The sequence below is a fragment of the Wolffia australiana genome, chromosome 17, assembly GCF_029677425.1.
Source record: "Wolffia australiana isolate 7733 chromosome 17, ASM2967742v1".
NCBI classification, from domain to species: domain Eukaryota; kingdom Viridiplantae; phylum Streptophyta; class Magnoliopsida; order Alismatales; family Araceae; genus Wolffia; species Wolffia australiana.
Window position 1 is genome coordinate 7,263,204 of NC_135851.1, and position 20,103 is coordinate 7,283,306.

At 41.9% G+C, this 20,103-nt stretch overlaps 1 protein-coding gene across 1 annotated transcript; it reads left to right on the top strand.

The window, feature by feature from the left end:
- The first annotated feature begins 12,670 nt into the window (after positions 1–12,670).
- On the top strand, positions 12,671–14,012 carry LOC144714209 (protein FAR1-RELATED SEQUENCE 11-like). Its single transcript, XM_078588911.1, has 3 exons — positions 12,671–12,961; positions 13,049–13,825; positions 13,923–14,012. The coding sequence occupies exons 1-3, from the start codon at positions 12,671–12,673 to the stop codon at positions 14,010–14,012; spliced, it is 1,158 nt and encodes a 385-aa protein (XP_078445037.1).
- Positions 14,013–20,103: the final 6,091 nt, after the last annotated feature.

Here is a 20,103-nt window from a genome sequence, read left to right on the forward strand (position 1 = left end):
CAGTTCCATATCCCTTGTTTCTAACAATCATAATGATAAACAATTCCTTTAAATAATCCTTTATTATGAGATTTAATGGCCTTTAACACTAGGTATAAACCTTAAATACTAAATAAATAATAATTGTTGATATTATCCTAGCCATTTATGATGTCATATCAAGAAACTTGAATGTCACACTTAATGTAACATCTGATAATGTATTCAATGCACATGCATACACTCTCACAAACCTATCTGAGTTTAGTTTTAAATAAATAAGTAATAGACATAATCAATAATCAAAATGCATCTAACATGTTGCATGTGAGGGATATTACAGTATGAGAACTATCACATCATTTACTTCTCTTGACTCTATGCATATTCCATCACTGTTGGTCATCCCAATGGGATCAAACTGGTTTCTCTCACAGATCCACCTCGCTGATCATCCCCACTACCAAACTGATCAATCATATTGCCCATCATACCCAGTTTGATTAAATTTGGTTGGACCAATTTTGAGTGAACCCAAACCGATTTGATCAGATCAAGCATGATCAATTTTGATAAGATTAACCCACCTGACTTGGATCAATGATGGAGGACCTCGATTAGAACCAGATGATGAAGACGAGTATATAGATTTAACTAAAGAGGTGTGAAGGAGAGAAGCCAACCTGAGGCAAGAGAATGACCTTAGATCCCTATGTTCTGTCAGGATCATGTCAATTTTCTGATGCAGATCAGCCTCTCCACTTCAATGTTGATCTCCTCCAATCATTCCAAGTACCAAGAACACCTGGTTGGACCTTCAAATACCTCACTCTCTTTCAATTTGTCTTCCCAGTAGGAAGTGAGTTCAAATATATTGTTCAAAAAGATCCGGGTCTCATTTTATAGATCCACCAATATGAATGGATAGACAAAGAAATGTGAAGTTACCCTCAAATTTTCAGCTTGATAAACCTAGTACATTGAAAAATATCAAACCCTAAAGTTGGAGAGTTCCTGGCTATTGATTTAATGCATTTATTTCTCTTTCCTCACCCTTGTCACTAACACCATATCACTTTTATGGTTTTGTCTTTACTTTGTCATTAAATGTGATGATTTTCTAGGATTATTACTCGTCATCTTTGACCAACAGCTTGTGTTGCGCCACATATCTCTACAAGAAAAGGAAAAACAAAGGAATATTTTTATAAATGTATTAATAATGTTATATATTATAAATGGGTCGTCTGATGTGATGAAATTGGAGTACTCCATGTCAGCGTGCATTTTAAAAAGCCTCAGTATATGATGGACGTATCAGCGCCATGTGTGTGCGTTGTGCCAAGTATCTAATGACACATCGGGTTGGCGTCATATTTTTTGACCAGTTAATAACAAAAGTAATAAAAAATAATTATTATTTAATTCAGATTTCCTTGATCTATGCATCACATTTATTACTAATAAAAGTGCCACCTTTTTTATTGGGACATATCATCACTGTAATTTAAAATAGAAACCCCTTCAAAATCACTGGTTGTTATGGCAGTGTGATTTGTGATGCCATAATGGCACTTTTCAGAATGATTAGTGAGTTACTTATTATGGAAAAAGAATGACTCGTCGACGATCAACGGCTTAGAGCATGCCACATGACGTCCTGAAAATCCCTCAATAAATTTATAAAAAATGAAATAAAAAGTTTAAAATATAAATAAATATATTTTCTTGCTCCAAAAAATCATATCTTCGTGAACACAGTGTAGAAAAATATAGGAAAAATCGTATTAAAATCCAAAAAGTATTTATTTCAGAATATAATGTCATAACAAATATGTACGAATACTTAAAAATTCAAAACGTAACAATAAATTCAAACATTTTTGGTTTGAACTTGGATATAATTTAATCATTGTAAGAATAAATTTAATGAAAATAGACATGTAAATATCATCGTATTAACCTATGAAAAATGTTTGTTTTCAGATACCTCAAAAACAAATAAAATCATTAAATTAGGAATCAATACTAATTGGTTTTTTCCATTTTTAATCATAAATATTGTGTAATATGTATGTAAAAATAAAATTAAATTATTAAATGAGGCATAGTCATACATAATTATCACATTCTATTTGATGTCAGCAGGTGACAGCAAAGATGATGAATCAACAAAGATATGAAAGGCATAGCGTGCAATATAAAGTGGAAGGATGCGATGTGATGGTATAGATTATGGTTTTAACCTAATGAAAATGATGAAGAGAAACATAGTGTAAAGTAAGGATACTAGATCCATACATCCACTAGGACCATAATGGTTTGTGAGTGCAGGGTAAATCATTAGAATACTACCTTTTAATCATTGGGTAATATTTTTTGTGTCATTCATGATAAATGGCTCGAAAGAAAAAGAAATGAAAAGGTAACGTTCAATAAATTACTAACAGTGATGTGCCAACGTGTCTCTAATTGACACATTGTATGTGTTTACCAAATGACTTTCGTTCATGTGTCATTGTTAGAATAAAAAAATTAAAACCTCCATCTGGATATAAAGGAAATAAGTAAAAGTGGTATGCAGAGATAGAGTGTGTCGCCTCATTAAAAATGATCTTAATAATATGATGTCAAAGTTCGATTAAAACTTCCAAAGAAATCCACAAAAATCAGAATATTAGTTATTAAAAAATATAATGATTTTGGGCTCCATATCATATATATATATATATATATATATATACTCATTTTAAAACAGAAAATATGAAAATATCATTATATTAATCAATCGATGTGTTATCGTAGGGTAGTGGAGATATCAAACAATGTGAATTTTAATGATTTTGACATAAATCAATACTAACAAGAATGGTAATTATATTTTGATGGTTAGCCATCATAGGCCATTTGGGAGGTTTGCAAAAATGATCATACATACACAGAAAACGATAGTCGTGAAAGGTTCCATAAGAGAGTTGACATTCTCTTATGTATCTTCCATGGTTCCTGGTATAGCTTGGCACCCCACAACATATAAAATTAACCTACTAATTCAGTAAAATCAATCATTGAGTAATTATTCTATTTAGTTATTTAATTAGTTCAAACAACAAAGGCTATTAGACTGATACATGGACAAAGAGGGTCACATGTGTAAGATTTTTCAACATTGGTTGATGTAATTTAAGTTTGGGGACTTTTTCTGATGTAACACGAAGGACGCCAAGATCAAAAGGCTTGTGTTACACCACAGGGAGGGTGAGGGCAGTCATGTCATGTAGTGGAGACGACTAATGTGGACGTAATGCAAAGTGATGATGCAACAATGAAACCACTGAGAAGTACAAATCCGGCGTTGATGGACACCAACATCCAATAGGCTACGGTAAGTGTGACCTGAAAATGTCACTAGGCTCTTGATGACCCAGACGACGGGTTGAGGGCTGACGGTGCGAGTACAACTATTGTTGATCGTGCGTGCAACGTTCGAAGTGCCAACCAAGATTGTACCGATAGAAACCTATACCCACTGACGTATTCCTCTCTATCACTAACCAAACCCTAGCGGTGGAGACAAGCTCGGGAAGGATTTTATGGCGTACTAGTAGTAGCAGGCGAGGCGATGACTGGTTTGACAGCAGATGATGACGCCGTAGGTGGATGCAAAAACGCGATGAGGCGTTGTAGTGTGGCAACGTGGCGTCACGACGGTGCGGCAACACGGTAGCACATCTGTGATGGCGCAGTGGCGGACGGTCGATGGTGATCGCAAGAGCAGCGTGTGCATTGAAGGCATTTGCTGGCGGTCGCAGGAGCGGCGATGACTCTACAGAAGTGGTAAGGAAAGCCATGGGCGAATGCAGGAGTGCCACGGGGGGCCGCTGATGGCCAAGGGAGCGGCGAGGGTGATTGATGGCGGCCGCGCGAGCGGCGAGAGCGGCCAAGGGAGGCCGCGCGAGTAGCGAGAGCGGCCAAGGGAGGCTGCGCGAGCGGTGAAGGTGACCAGGGGCGGCACGAGCAGCCGAGGGCAGTTAGCGGCAGTCGAGCAGGACGCGGGGTGGCCGAGGGCAGCACAGGGTGCCCTAGGGCGGCGCAGGGTGGCCAAGTGTAGTGCGGTGGGACTGCAGACGACAAAGGACGGCCAAGGACAGCGGGGGACGGCCGAGAGCAGCGCGAGCGGCAACGGGGAGGCCAAAGGTGGCATGGGGCAGCCACGGGGAGGCTGAAGGCAGCTAGGGCTGGCCGACGGCGGCAAGGGGTGACTGCGAGTCGCGCATGGCAGCGGCGTGAGCTGCTGAGTCGTGGTTGCGGGGTGTCCGAGAGGACGACGGCCAAGGGACAACCGTGAGGGAGGCCATGGAGGTCCGCGGTGGCTGCGGGAGGAGATGGCCGTCGGGTGGGAAAGGCGGCGGCCGTGGGTTCTTGTGGGCGGTGGCAGGAGAAATGGCGGCTGCGGGGAGGCTCGAGTGGTCGCAAGAGGCCACCGGCGGTCGCAGGAGGCTGCAGAGGTTGTGGGAGATGGCGGCTAGAGCTTCGACGAAGGTGGCGACAGTGGTGGTTTCCGGCAATGAAACTAGGGTTCCAATTTTTTTGATGGCATTTTCATAATTTTGATGAAAACCAAAAAACTAAAAAAACAAGAAAAATCCTTAAAATCACATTTTCTTCAATATTTTCTTCTCTTCTCCTCTCCTATGAGCAGGCCCACCTTTTATAGGGGCAAATATGGGCCTTCTCCTTTAGAAATAAAGAGGAGAAGGCCCAATTAAAGTAATTAGGGTCCCTAATAGGAGAGAGAGACCCCTAACACGCCCGCACATGGGCTCACACACGCGCAAACATGTAGGTCCATACAGTAGTCCAAACACGTGCGAACAAACAAAAACAAACACATACGCGGCCGACATACATGGCCTACTAAACAAAGAAAATGTAAGGAAATATAACGTCAAACTTTTGTGGCCCATTGACTAGGTCGGGTGCTTCGAAGGCTGGGTGTCGTGCATGAACCCTCGCTCAACAAACTGGTTCGACGGGGTCTTCAAAGTTGGGTGGTCCCCTATCATTTTCCCAATGCTTACAAGGTAGGGACTACTGATGTCGGACGTCGTTCGCGATGTCGTCCGGTCGGCACCGAGAATGATGGCTCGGTATTGATAAGAGATGGTGGTATCAAACGTTGACGGTGTCGTCCGACGGGTGAAACACTAATGGGTTATGTAACCACGATGTGATGAGATGCGTCCTATGTGTCGTACGTGCAGGCTCCAACTTGAGGGAGGCGTCGAACTCCAACCTTGGACGGGGTCGCAGGTTGATGGCGACGGTGGCCTCTCAAACCTCGTCGGAGTGACGAAGACGTCTACGGCCAAACAAAATCAATGTGTTGGGCTCACACGTATCGAACGGACTCGTCCGTACTGGTAAGACGCTCAAAGTTGTCGTAGTCTCTCAATTGTTACTCTCTCACCTACCTAGCCCGAGCATGGTGGAGTCAAGACGAAAGTGTACTGCAAACAATAATTAAACGAGCAGTGGAGGGATGATGTACCTGGGCGCGTGGCTCATTGTGCAGTGTCGTCGATGGTCGGTGGCGATTGGAGCGGGTGTGGCAGAGAGTCACCAGAGAGATCATGGCGGCTCTATGAGCAAAGGCCGATGTAGGAGCTACCGATAAAGGGCAAAGAGGAGAGGAAGACGGGGGCGGCAGCGTCCGCGGGTCATGCTGATAGCCGGCCTCCGTTGGCACGACCCTAGTGGTGGCGCGGCACCAACATCGAGGGGAAGTTATGGTGAGGAGGACGACCACGGGATAGTCCACCTTCGTGGCTGACGATTGACCTTTAATGCGGCGACTATCGGGGGTGTGGTCAGTTGACCAGGCTCACACTAGCGAGCAGTGTCACGGGCGATGGTTCTACCCAACGGATGTGCAACAGCAAGTCGCAAGCTTGGACTACCAGGTGGTGATGGGGCTTCTGTTGAGGGGTGATTCACTGACCGGCCGCTTAGTGAGAGATTGCCTTGGCATGGGGAGTAAATTGGCGTTTGTCGAACGATGGCATTCCGAACACCAGCAGCAACAGTGATTTCTCCTGGCTCTTATAGCGTTAGCAGAATTTGCCACGGACACCAGCGACGGCGGCAGTAGATTCTTGGAGCGTCAGTTGAAGTGGCGGCAGCAGAGCGAATTCCCTAACACCAGCAATGGCAGTAGGACTAGCTCGCGGTTCCTACAAGATTAACGGTGATTAACGGTGATGAGAAAATGCACGACAGGTCAATTCAGTGAAAATTTTTATTAGAGGGTTGAAATCCCTCAGCGGACTAGGTGCGACCGTTGATCAGCGGCCTCAGGGTCGTCCGATCACGCAGCTACAGATGGAGGAAACTCGATCAGCAATCGGAGATGTTCCTCTGACGGCCGTCGTCGAATTCCCTAGTCTGTTGGAGCTCGACTCTCACCTACGGATGGTGGATTTCACCCCAGCGATTAGGAATTCAGGAGCAATTCCGACCTGCAAACATGTAGAATTCTCCTCTTCCCTTTCTTCCTCGTTCTTCCTCTTCTCCCCCCGTTTTTGATATCTCTTCTCTAAAGAAGGGGGAGACAAGAAATCAAACAAACGATGTTCTTTTCTTGTTCTTCCTGGTTTAAGATGGCTAGGGCGCCCCCCTCTTCCCTTATAAAGGGGAAGAGGTCAATGGGCCCTCCCCCCCAGTGGGTCAACAAAAGAACAAAAGAGGATCCATTAGGGGGCCCTTATAAACTGGGCCCCCCATTACACATAAAAGGGGAGGGGGATTTAAAATAAGATAAAATAGGAAAAGGGGGAAAAGGGAGGCCCCTTTCCCATGACGATAAAATGACGGACATACAGGACACGTCGCAAATGCGACGAAAACACAACAACGAGTACGAGAAAACACAAAACACGAGAAAAAGAATGATGAAAAACAAAATGCCATAACCGAGCATATTTCACCCGGCTTTCGATGATGGTGGCCGGCGGCGCGGACGACGTCGTCTGTGGTCCTTGATGGTGTGCGCCATCAACTACCATGAAAATTTCCCCAACAGTACAAATAGAGGAGGCACCCTCTCTAATACCCATATGAGTCATTCTGAATGCCTTCCCCTTCTTTTTTGCTCTTCCTAGGTGATGCTTTGAGAGAAATTGTATGGAGAGAAAATTGGATATTTGGTAGGATAGTTTGAGGGTAAGAAATGTGAATTCTAAAGATCCTGTGAATACATTTATATAATAAATATTTGAATGGCTTGAATATGCTCATTCAAAGAACCACAAAGTTAAAGATTTGATAAAAAATGTGATTTTAAAACTTATTTTTATGATTTTCATTTTTATAATTTGATTAAGCCAGTTGAAGCCATAATTCATGGCACATAGTTGCTACTAATAAGAAAGGTGGATCAGGAAGCTCATGAAGTCATCATTGATTTCAACTTTGAGATGAACAACATGTATTACACCCCATCTAATATGCCTCATTTGCCTCATTTTATCTCTGCCATCCATCATAGTAGGCTAATATAGCCATGAAAAAGGAAATCAAAGGTTATTATTACGCACAAACTCGTTGTGTGTTTGAACCCACAAATTTACTATTTAAACTAGAAAACTATAGATTGTGACATGAATTCTGTTTGTATAGGTTTGTAGGTCAATCCTCAGAGATTTTAGGGCGTGATAATTGATGGATGTTATGTGGTCGTCAAGCCAATCAAATCATCATGTTTATTTATGTTCATCGAATAAAATATTTGCGTTCATTATTATTCCGTGTGATGTTTATAATGAAGTCCATGAATATGTGCAATGACCTAGTGAATTATGATGAGGTCATAATACAGTGATCACTAATCTTTAAATATGTATTCAAAATATTCATATTCAATGGATAGTCGAGACAGACATTGAATTATCCAGATAGAATTGCACTAGTTGATCCTACTTATATGATAAGTACAACTGATCATGTGGCTATTAGTATGGCGACACTAAGGACAGATAGTAGGTGCTCTTTGGAGAAAGAGTTCACTGAATTTATCCGTACGAATCTGTGAATGGTATTATACTGAAACGTCAATCAGGTTGATTCAAGTCACGGTTACATAAGTGATCCACTGACCAGAGACACCAGGGACATCTCGATAGTGGACGATTACATTTTGATTATGACTTACGAGCCTCTTATCATGGGATTCAAATAAGTCATAGCTTCGATGTAGTAAGAAGCTAACAGAGATGATTGAGTGGTCAAAACGGGATCATCCGCCCTTGGTATAAAAGGAGATCAACTCAAGGAAAACGATGCAGCAAATCCCTGGCCAGAGTAGTGAGGAAATTATAGGAGTTCTCTGATGATCCTTGTTACGCATCAGTACTAATCGAATGACGGATTAGGGTTTGACGATAAACCATACCTTAAGTTGTTTGAGAGTCTCGTGTGGATGATGGATTATACATACATGGTAATCGATGGCGGTAAAGGTTCCATGAGAGAGTTCAAACACTACTTGATATCTTCTAGAGCACGAGGTGTAGCTTGGCACCCCACGGGCTTGAAATTTAACCTATCAAATGGGTTAAATTGATTCTAAGTAAATTAATCTACATGTTGATATAATTAATTAATAAGGTTGGCCAATAATTGTTAGGACACAGCTACGCAGACAACCGGTTGCCCCCGTCGAATCTGGGGCAACCGGTTTTCGTTATTTCTTAAACAACTATTTTGGCCGTCCCGCTACGCCATTTTTCCCGCCCACTCTTTTCCCGGCCGCAGCTACGCAGGTTTGGATCAACCCTGCGATGGCAACTTCTGCGTCGATCCGACCTCCGAAGCTTGTTTCAATCCAACGAAATGAGGTTCCACTGAGAGATTGAAGATAGAAAGCTACGGGGTTGACAAATCTGTTGTCGTCGCGACGGGGTTCTCTACGCTGGTCGCTCTTCTCGGGTCCTCTCTCGCTCTTCCTGGTGTGCATTTCAATCTTTTCCCCTAAATGTGGCATTTCTAAACCTAGTTTGCGTTTCGAAAATTATCAGATTGGCGGAGTTGATCCAAATCGGTTGCCCCAAATCGCCGGAGGTGTGCATTTCTATCGCCATTCTCTAGAACCCCGCAAGTGTGCCCCAAATCGCCAGATTGGCGGAGTTTTAGCTGGTATTCCCTCGTCATTTCATGAATGGGTAGTCAGATTGTCCTATATATAAACCAGAATTTCTTCTTGTTCTTCTTGTTCTTCAAGGCAAACTGCGGTGGCGAGATGAATATAGAAATTGGGGCTGAATGAAACGGGAATGGCGACGGCGGAGCAAATTTAGCTGATTGTAATTCCTTTGCGGAGGTCGTCGTTGTCGCTATTAAGCTGATTGTAATTCTTGTTTACTTATTGCTGATGTTGCGGAGCTATGCCCTTCAATATTTGCTTTGGAAAGATGCTTCTCGTTAATGTTTAATGCAAATTCAGTAGATCTTATGGTTTCCTTCCCTTGGATGTAATTTTTAGCCATACTGACTACTTTGAGGCTTTTTCTTATTCATTATTCAGTCCAATGGAGATGTGCTGTCGCCTTCCAGTGTCACTGTAGACCTTGCCGACGAAAGATTTGATGAACTCAGGGAAGGTTATATCCACAAGCTAACATCTATCATTATTCACCATCTACCAGCATTTTGGAAGCTGGCTCTTTCCATCTTCAGTGGGAAATTCGCTAAGGTTGGTTATCCTAAACGGGTTTACTTCCAGATAGAGAGCTAATGCATTTACTTTGTGAACCATGATTGATTTTTCTCACTGCTTTCATTTTCGATCTTGGGCAACTGTATTCCATATCCTTTTTGTGAAATTAATCTTTTATATGAAGTGTTACAAATGGAAAATTAGTATTTTGGCGTATTTATTTCTCTTTTGTTTCTAGTTCTTCAGAAAATAAACATAATTGTTTGTTAGCTTTCATTGGCTCCGGTTCTCAACGTTTGATTCACTCTTTTTCCATTCTGACTTTCGATTATTTCTTCTTTTCCCATTCTGTTTGTTATATAATATGGGTTATGATAATGAATATTTACTGATTCTCTAGCATATTCCAGTCTTGCTCGGTGTCTATAAAGTTATGAATCCCATTCATATGTCTGTCTGTCAGTCATTTTGTGACCCCCCGGCTTCCCCTTCTATCTCTATCCCAGCCATACCTAGAAGTTCATGGAAATGGTGCTGGTGAAGAAGTCTATTCGCATGTGTGCCAGGAGCTATTTTTTTGTTCATTAAGTGGATCAATGAAGATATTGTGGAATTTGTCCTGTGAAATGTCTGTCTACCGCATTAATTTCAGATTTAAGCGCCATGTACAAAGATGAGGATCTAGACCCTCACTAAGTGATTTACCTTAGAATCCAACAGGCTACAATAAAAGGAAGTCTTACAATCAGAGGACAAATTAGGAAATAGTTGGAAATAGCCGGATCAAAAGACACCAAATTGCCAATTAATGATGTCGTCAAAATTCTTATCTTTCTGCTTTGAGTGTTTGGATTATGAGAGTAGATGAGCCTTTGTAATCAGTCGCTCTTTTTTCTAATGTCAAGGATTCATTGAAATTGAATGTTGATTTGATTCAGGTTTCTGTTGGTAGTGCTCTTGATCAAGAAACAAGTGAGAAAGCTACCCTGTATAAGGCAGTGTCTGATGAGCAGCTAGCTCTACTTCTATCAGGTATTTAACAAATATTATACTGTATGGTGCAAGTAACTCTGAAGTCCAATTATGCCTTCGGCCTGCCAGTTTGCTTAAAATGGATTTTAAAATCTTAGATCGTTTCATGTTGACAAAGTTGGGGTGTTGGTAATTTTCATAGTATGCGTCTTCGAAGTTCCTTGCATTCGTTTTAAATTTTGTCGCTAAAACTTATTCATGTGGAGGACATGCGGAATGGATTTCCTGTTTGGATCTTATTAAATTTGTAAGTACATGAGTAAAGGTTTTTCATGTTTTCTTTAGAATAAAACTACTATCATAAAGACACACTTTTTACAACGGCCATGATTCTTCATCCCATGGGAGTTTGTGGCTGTACTTTTTTTGGCACTTTTCTCTCTCCCCACCCGTCCATATGCTAGGAGGCCACTATAAACCCGGAGGTCGTAGAATTATTGTACTTCACTTCGTCTCCTTACCCTAAGGATTATGAAACAAGACATTTGGAATGCCAAATTTAAGATATCTTTCTTCTCGAAAAATGAGTTCCTTCCCGCATATGTTCAATCTTTATGTCATTTGCATCACACATAGACCCATTCAAAATGTATGGGCTCACAAAGTGAGATTAGGGTTTGGGAGCATCACCAAAGAAAGAGGGTATTCATCATTTGTGATACTCTTCTCATCCCCTCATCATTCCCAAGGCCATCATTCTCCGTTATAATTTCGTAATTGCTTCAAGGATTAAGAGCATGTAGCCATCATATATCCAGTTATATTCATTGTAGACCCCTAACCCATCATATTTCTCACTCTCTTACCCAATCGGTCAACATACAACCTTATCGTTATTCACAGGATCATAAAGACAGAAAAATCAGCGCCGGATTCTCATATTTGTAGACCATTTAACACCTACTTTTCTAGACCTACTTTATTATCAAAAAGAGAGATGGAGGATTCAGAACGTGCATTGACTCTAGAGCTTTGAGTTGCGTACAGTGCCAAATTATCATCCCATTCCCATCGTAGAAGAATTATTTGAGAAGGTCCATGGTATGGCCGATTTTTCTAATTTGGACTCGAAGTTGGGATATTATCAGATAGGGATGCACAACAAAGATATCCATAAGACAGCTTTGGAGTCCCCATGAACTCAGGCGCTGTCCATCCTGCCTGCTTCATCCTAACTTACACCAAAGATTTTACAGGAACCCCATTTCTTGAAGATTGGTGGTCATGGTGGATTTCACCATACCTTCAAATGAACTAATCCGAAATCGATCTCTCTCACTGGAAGATTCCCAAAGTAGAATTGCAAATTTGATTTCCCTACCTTCGTATCTTTAACCTGCTCGCCTTTCTTTCAAGTAGAAGAATGTATATGTGGAACGTAATAATTTGTTGGAATGGGGCTACAATCTTAGGCCAACATGATTACGGTTGACTATATAACATTACAGCATGAAGGGGGCTGAGGCTGGGGTTGCTACGACATCAGGAGATGCAAGTCCTGGCACGGGAGTATTAGATGTTGCTCCCATAGTTGAATCATCGATTGCTCGTGATTGGCCTGCATCGTCTACTGATGTTACATGTACCGGAGAAGTATGCGTTGGAGATATCTTTGAAACACTCGATGAAGCACGTGAGAAGTGTACCACGTACGCCAACTGCCCCCTTGGACAGAAGAGTTCAAAACAGTTGCAATTCATTAGATTTCTTTGTTTTCACGGTGGTCAGGCATTACCGAAGCAGTCATCCGTTCCTATAGAGTTCCAAAGAGAGAAGCGGACATTGAAATGTCAATGTCCATTCGTAATTAAGCTGCGGAGGATTCAAGCATCGGGCGTCTACGAAGTGTATCAAATGAACAACCATCACAATCACGACCTTTTTACTGTAGCTGAGTTGGCTCAAATGCCGCAAAATCGCTTCATTCCGGACAAAGTGCGATAAAAAATGCTAGAGTTAAATGAAATTGGCATGCTCAGTTGCTCTCAAATCGAGACATTGATAGAGCAGGAGCATTTCCCAGATGTGGCGGTTACGTGGACTCTAAGAGATGTTCAGAATTTGTTACTGAAGTCCTCTGTCAAATCTCGCGAGACTAACGACTTCGTCAAATTATTGAAGGAGAAGTCCAAACACGGCTGGTCCTTCAATTTCCAATTGAACGATGACACTCTTCGCCTAGAACGAGTTTTCTGGATTTCACCTAATGGCAAAGAGAAGTATGTGCAGTTCAACGATGTTTGGCATGCCGCTGCCGTTGTTCACAGTGATCGATAACCACAGATTACAGTATTGAGTGTTGGATGTCTCTTGTCTAATGAGCAGTTTGATTCTTACTCGTGGGCGCTTCAGCAATTTCGATACTACACAAATCGCGATCCCATCGTCCTGTTTACCGATGGCGATATGGAACTGGCCCGAGCTATTAAGGTCATTTGGCCCAACGCAATCCATCTACTGTGCCGCTTCCACATTTCCCAGAACATCACACGTGCTCTAGCTGGCTCTTTGAGGGCCAATCTTAGCGAATTCATGAATGAATTCTGGAGGGTTGGCTCCATTGAAGAAATTGACGTATTCGAGATGGAATTTTCGACATTGAAGACAAAATGGCAAGCGGCAGAATCGTGTCTTCGAGCTCTCGAGGCAAAAAAGAAGCAGTGGGCATTTGCCTACACCCATAACAACTTCGTCGCAGGTGTGTCTTCTATGCAACGCCAGGAGATGGTCAACGGGCAGATCAAATCTGCGTTATTGTCGAATTCGTCCCTAATGCGCATTATTGATGGGTTTGAAGCTGTCGAAACACGATCGCGAGATAAGTTGTCCCAAGCTAGCCTCTCCACCAAGTTTGCCCCTGCATCAATAGACCCTCTAATTAATGACGCCCTTCATACGCTGACAAATTATGCCCAGGTTCTTCTCAAAGCCGAATCAGGCATGTCCCTTTCATATACATGTGTTGTAGATGCTTCCAAAGATGAGGGATATTTCCTGGTCAGTCATAAAGATTTCCCACAGAAGTTTCGTGTTATCCGGCTATCCATTGGCACGATTGAGCAAAGTACATGCTCCTGTAGGAAGGCGATTTGGCTCGGTATTGTATGCAGACACATGCTGTGTTGTTTTCGCCTCAATAACATTTTTTCATGTCTTGTGTCAATGTTTAATCGTCGCTGGAAAAAAATCTGCGAAACAGTGGACAATCAGTCAGTCTTCATCGATACTGCATTGGCTACGTGACCCAACTCAGAAGGTATGTCCGAAGATCAACGACTCTCTGAACTAACGGCCATGACGAAGCCTGTTTTACGACGAGCAATTGGAACCGAGAGCACATTCCACCTATACAAGGCATCAATGACTGTTTTAGGGGAAACTATTGAAAGCCACATACAGACATCACACCGTGCATTATCTGATATGGAGGAAGACTTTGTTAGGAATCTGTTGACCGCTCGCTGCAAAGGACGACCAAAGGTAGGGAACAAGCGCTACAAAAGCATGGCACAGCAGATGCGAAGTAAAAATAAGCGGAGGGGTGTCTCGTGCTCCAGCTGTGGCGAGCAAGGGCACAATGCCAGGACGTGTAAAAACTTGATTGCATTCCGTTCAACTCCGCCGAATAGATAGAGGTAATCTCTGTTATTTTCCTATCTCCGCATCCGTCTTATTTGCATTAATATTCTGAATTCCTAGAATGAATCCATCTTATCCTTCTATTTACAGCTTGAAGCCAGAAAGATTGAGCAAGTTACTCATCTCTCTCTACCTTTATCTTTAAACACACTCTCTCCATATATGTGTTATGTGGGCTGCTCAGGTGACTCATCTCTCTCTATCTCTCTCTTTTAATCTATTTCTATCTCATTCATATTTATGTTGCGTTGTCTAAACTTTAGTGCATGTCATTTGTTCCAGGCTGAAAAAAAAGGGTTTTTGATTAGGCTGAAAAGAAAGTATGCTTGCACGTTGGTCACTGGCCCGGGCGTAGGGTATAACCTGGTCTGCTCTCTCTCCCTTGCTTTCCTTCCCTAAATTTTTTTTATTATATTGAGCATGATTTCCCGCTGCAGAATCCAATCCACACAAGCCAGATGATTCGGCTGGTGAGATGGAGCGAAGTGGAGTCAACATAAAGATGAATAAATCCCTCTTTCCCGACCACACTCGCGCCAACACGAATCCTTCCGGGCTGTCTTCGACCGGCGACGCCGCCAGCGCATTGGTGGCCTAGATGCACCTGTAGATGATTATATTTTGGGTCGTACTTGGGTGTAAAATTGATCAATATGTTATTGGTTCAATATGTTTGGATGTTGATGAGATGAAATATATGGGCTCCATCTCCATCTTTAAACTCTCTCTCAATCTCTATCTTTAAACTCTCTCTCAATCTCTCAATCTCCATCTCTGTCTTTAAACCGTGCCATGTCTTCCTGAGGGAAAAAGGGCACAATCACGCATCCCGTCACGTATTTTCTCCTTAAGAACTTGCATACCACGCAAGGAGAATTTGACGAAGACATTCAAAACGTATCTTATTCTGCTTTTCGTATGGGCACCGACGTGTGCTCCTCGTGCTTCCTCCTCCACTAATCTCTTGATACCTGTCTACGGCATCTCTTCGAACAAATTATCCAGTACTGAGCATATTACCATTTGAAGGTCATATTGTCTAGTTTACATTCGATCAATGTTCTCAAGGCTGGCAAAATTACTCAACCCAAAAATCTACGAAGCTTCGTCCTGATAATGGAGAATCCAAAATTACGAACGGACATATGACCACATGACGGTGTACAGTATCATATTTACATGGGTTTGATTCAACACAAAATTCAAACTGGTTTCACACCGTACACGGTGAGAGTGATCTGTTACTCAATTGCCTTCGTCCTTCGGAAGCGCATGCCTCTTCCGCATTCGATACTTCTGCAATCATCAAAGACCAATAAATTACATAAGTCACCAAACACATGCATGCAATCATTAAAGAAGAAGTCAAGCTGCAAGTGGCTAGCCACGTTGTGCCGAGTCAACCCTTCCACTGTCAGCAGCTCCAAGATCTTGGATGGGATTGCCAGATCGATTCTGAGCTGCTCGACCGCCTCCACAAACTACTTGTGCAGATCGGGTGTCCAGTCAGCCTGCAATTCAATCATAAAATCACTATGTAAAATTCATAAGATCAATGATAGCATGCATTATTTCACATAATTCAATACACATAATCATGATCCATAATGCATAATTGCATGTTATAAACACATTAGATCAGCAAGCTGAGTTCAAAGATTCAATCTTTAATTCATAATCTCAATCTGGGTGAAGCTCACCTTCGTCCTCCTCTTCGCCGGCCGGCTCTCCGACCGCGGCGCAGAGATCTCCTTCTTGTCGTCGTCTTCGTCACCAGTGGAGGAATGGTTGCATGTTTCGTCGGCGGATTTGTTGCCAGAACTGCAGGCCTTGGACGGATCCGACTGGATCTACTGAAGTGTTCTAGCTGTGGCGTCGCCAGGGCCGGTAGCCTATCGCCGTCCTCCCCCGGCTTGAGCAGAAGCATCGAGGCGACGATCTCCTTGACGGCTTTCATGGAATTGGGGACGGCGCCGCCCCCTGCATTGAGGGCATGCCCAGACTAACCCCAATTTAGAACATTTTCCGTTTCGCAGCCTCCATTAAAGGTCCATGAAGGAGCTTCTAGTTCAGTCACCTGATGAACAACATGCTGCTAGATGTTCTTCAGCTTCTCCTCCGAGACCGGTTCTCGAAGAAACACAACCGCCCAAGCTAGAAATCAAACCACAAACCCAATTTCAAATCGGTATACTCACCTGTGTGAAGAGGAAAACATCGAAGAGAAACTAAGCGACTCACAACAATGCATCTCATCGTCGTTTCAATGCATTCAGCGTCATAAATCATTGGAAAAAAAATGATTCAGGAAGGAAACTAGAGATTTCTGCGAAGAACAAAGATGAAGATTATTTATTACTGATGGTGGGGAGGCCGCTCACAGCCTCCAGCGCCTCATTCTCGTCTTCAAACACAGAAACTGAGCAAAAAAACGAAGAAATCAACAATCGAATCGAAGCAAAATAACAAGATTGAGGAGGGAAAACCTGAATATTGCAAGGGATGTCGACAAGGGAGGCCGCGGGGGTCCCTAGTCGCTGAGGAATTACAATCAGCTAAATTTGCTCCGCCGTCGCCATTCCCGTTTCATTCAGCCCCAATTTCCGTATTCATCTCGCCACCGCAGTCTGCCTTGAAGAACAAGAAGAACAAGAAGAAATTCTGGTTTATATATAGGACAATCTGACTACCCATTCATGAAATGACGAGGGAATACCAGCTAAAACTCCGCCAATCTGGTGATTTGGGGCACACCTGCGGGGTTCTAGAGAATGGCGATAAGGGCGGCCGCGGGGACTAGCCATTCATGAAATGACAACATCCCGGCCACCCCTGGGCCATCCCGGCCACTCCCCGGCCACCTCTCTCCGGCGAACTCCCTTGGAGGTCAATGCTGAACCACGGCCACTCCCTTGGGGTTTTAGAGAATGGTCTTTTTAACTTTCCCGATCGATGGTCTTCTTCTTCTCCAACGCGGTTCCTCCTCCTCGGACATCTTCTCCAACGCGGTTTTTTTTCTAAAAAAGAACTGAACCCAAAAGAAACGATAATACGTGGGCAAACGGTTGCTCGAGATTCCACGCGGGCAACCGGTCGCCCGCGTAGCGGGGTCGTAATTGTTATTAGGCCACTAAAGTTATTAACTAGAATGATACATGGGCCTAGAGGGTCACACGCATAAGGTCACAAGGGCATTAGTGGATATATTTTACTTTGTAAGGTTTTTTCGAAAAACTTAAGTAAAATATAAATAGAGAAGGGGCACTCATTTCAAGAACCTAGGGCATCTAGATTTGAGAGCCCCCCTTTCTCCACTCTACTCTCTTCTCCACTCAACCAAGGATAGTGTCTTTATGGTGAGAAGATCTTCATGATTCTCAAGAAGAAAAAGTGGAAATCCAAGCGCCAAGTGATCGTGCGGATATTTCTAGAGGTCGGGGCGCGTGAACGACTTCAGAACGACCTCAATGAGAGCATGTCATGCGTGGAATAAGTTCCCCAAAAAGGTACATTTAATGTATTGATTTCAAATATTGATTTTGAATCAATTAACACGCTTCTGCATCTATGGAATCATGTTTTCATGGATGAACCAAGGCACAGAACCCAACAAGCCTCTCCACTTCTCTGTTGATCTTCCTCACACACACAGATCCTCAAAACCCTCACTCTCTTTCAACAGTTTGTCTTGAAGGAGGTGAGTTCAAAGACAGTTTTGACAAAAAATCAAGCCTTTATTTATAGATTCAACTGTATGGATGGAAAAAAGCAGGAAAAAGAAAGCTCTGCACAAATTAAGCCCGGAAATCCTTCTAGATAGTTAGATGTCGTGATCTGAATTTGGATCATTCTAAGCCGTCTAATTTTCTCTCTCCTCCAATTTTGGATAAGTAAAAAGTCATTCAATAACTCAAATAGTAGATATGAATTCAGAAGATTTTTAGAAATATATATATATATATATATATTGAATTTTAAAAAATGATATCTCTTTGAATGTAATGCCAAATAAAATAAGATATTATATTCTGACTTAAAAATTTATGTCCTTTGAAAATTTGATATTAGAAAAATCATTCAAAATACTTATAAATTCAAAATATCATACGAAGAATAAATTTAATCATTTTAGGTTTGATAACATGCATATCATTTAATGCAAATAAATAGGTAAATATGGACATATTAACCTACTAAATGTGAGTTACTAGCCCAAGTCATAAGGAATCACTGACACAACTGTAAAAACTATAACTATGTGCGACTTGTTTGGCAACCTCTGCCCATTAGGATCTTGAAACTCAACATGGACAGTGCAACTAAGGCAAACTCGTGATTTTTAGGAGGTAGATGCAAACTACGAGACCACACATGGATAACCATTTTTGCTTTTTTCCAAATTTTTTGATATTCAAACTAACAACGTAATAGAGGCTATGGTGATACATCATGGTCCGTTCCTTTTTTATGTGCTAACTATTTCTAATATCATCATACAGTTTAACTTGCAATCATGAGATGATATGCCCCATGAAGATACCTTTTTCAAATTAATATCTTTGAAGTGTTTGGAAAGACAACATGGGGCACCATGGGGAGGTCCACGGGTAGTCATTACCAACTACTTGAGGGGAACCAAATGACTAACATTTTCGCTAATAATGCAATAAGTTCTCTTACTTGCACAATATTCTTCTCATGGCAGGATTTGCCTCTAGATGCATGTGAGTACACTGGCATGTCAAAATCTGCATATGCTTCACATTATCATTTAATGGCCCAATATAGTGGCATAATTCTTAGGAGTGATTGAAGATGGAGCTGCTCATCCTCTGATCGACTATCATCTTGAGAAAATGTTAGGTTTCGTCTTGAATTCTAGCAATTTCATGCTGGCCCCCGTCCTTACATGGTCAAATTGTTTAGAAAGTCAGAAGTTAATGATTCCACATTGACTCATGTTGCAAGGCAGTGACGCCCACGACTGGGGAGGTAACCAATTCCTCATATTTCCTCATATTCAGTGTCTGATATTGCGTTAAGGGCTCCCACTACCTTGCTATTTTGTGCAATATGCCTCTATGTACTAGTGTTTCCCTTGCATCATATGCGCTGTCATCATATATGCCACTCTTGGGAGCCACGGTCAAGTATGCCCCCCCTATGGTTCCATTTTTAGCTGTATACATATATATTGAAAGACTATGTTGCTACAAATGATCAAAGTACGCTCATCAATGGTTAGTCTATTAATTTTGGAATTTAGGTATTCTGAAAAATGATCAAAACACCAATGAATTTTAGGTGAGATGCCTCAACCCAAACTCTTTGATTTGATTAGAGCTATCCCCTAAAACCTACTACAATTTGATGGTAACATAATATGTTTCTAACTTTCATTATTTGGGAAATCATTCAAGGATAATTCAAACAAAAAAATATAACCAAGTCAAAATATAAGAATAGAAATTACACTTTTTAGATGACGGATATAATGCATTAATAGGTGTACAATTCACTTAAACTATGTCAAAGTTATCTGAATTCAAATTTGTAATGTTGTTGTTGGGATAAAATTGGGATAAACATTTGAAGGACGATAAAGATAAATTTAGAACATTGAAATTAACCCACTAAGATTACAGAAAATTTGTGAAGTATGAACTACTTTACCTTTAATTTTATCGCTATCCAAAAAATACTCCTCTGAATATTTCTAATCATTTGGTTGCAGGGATTTG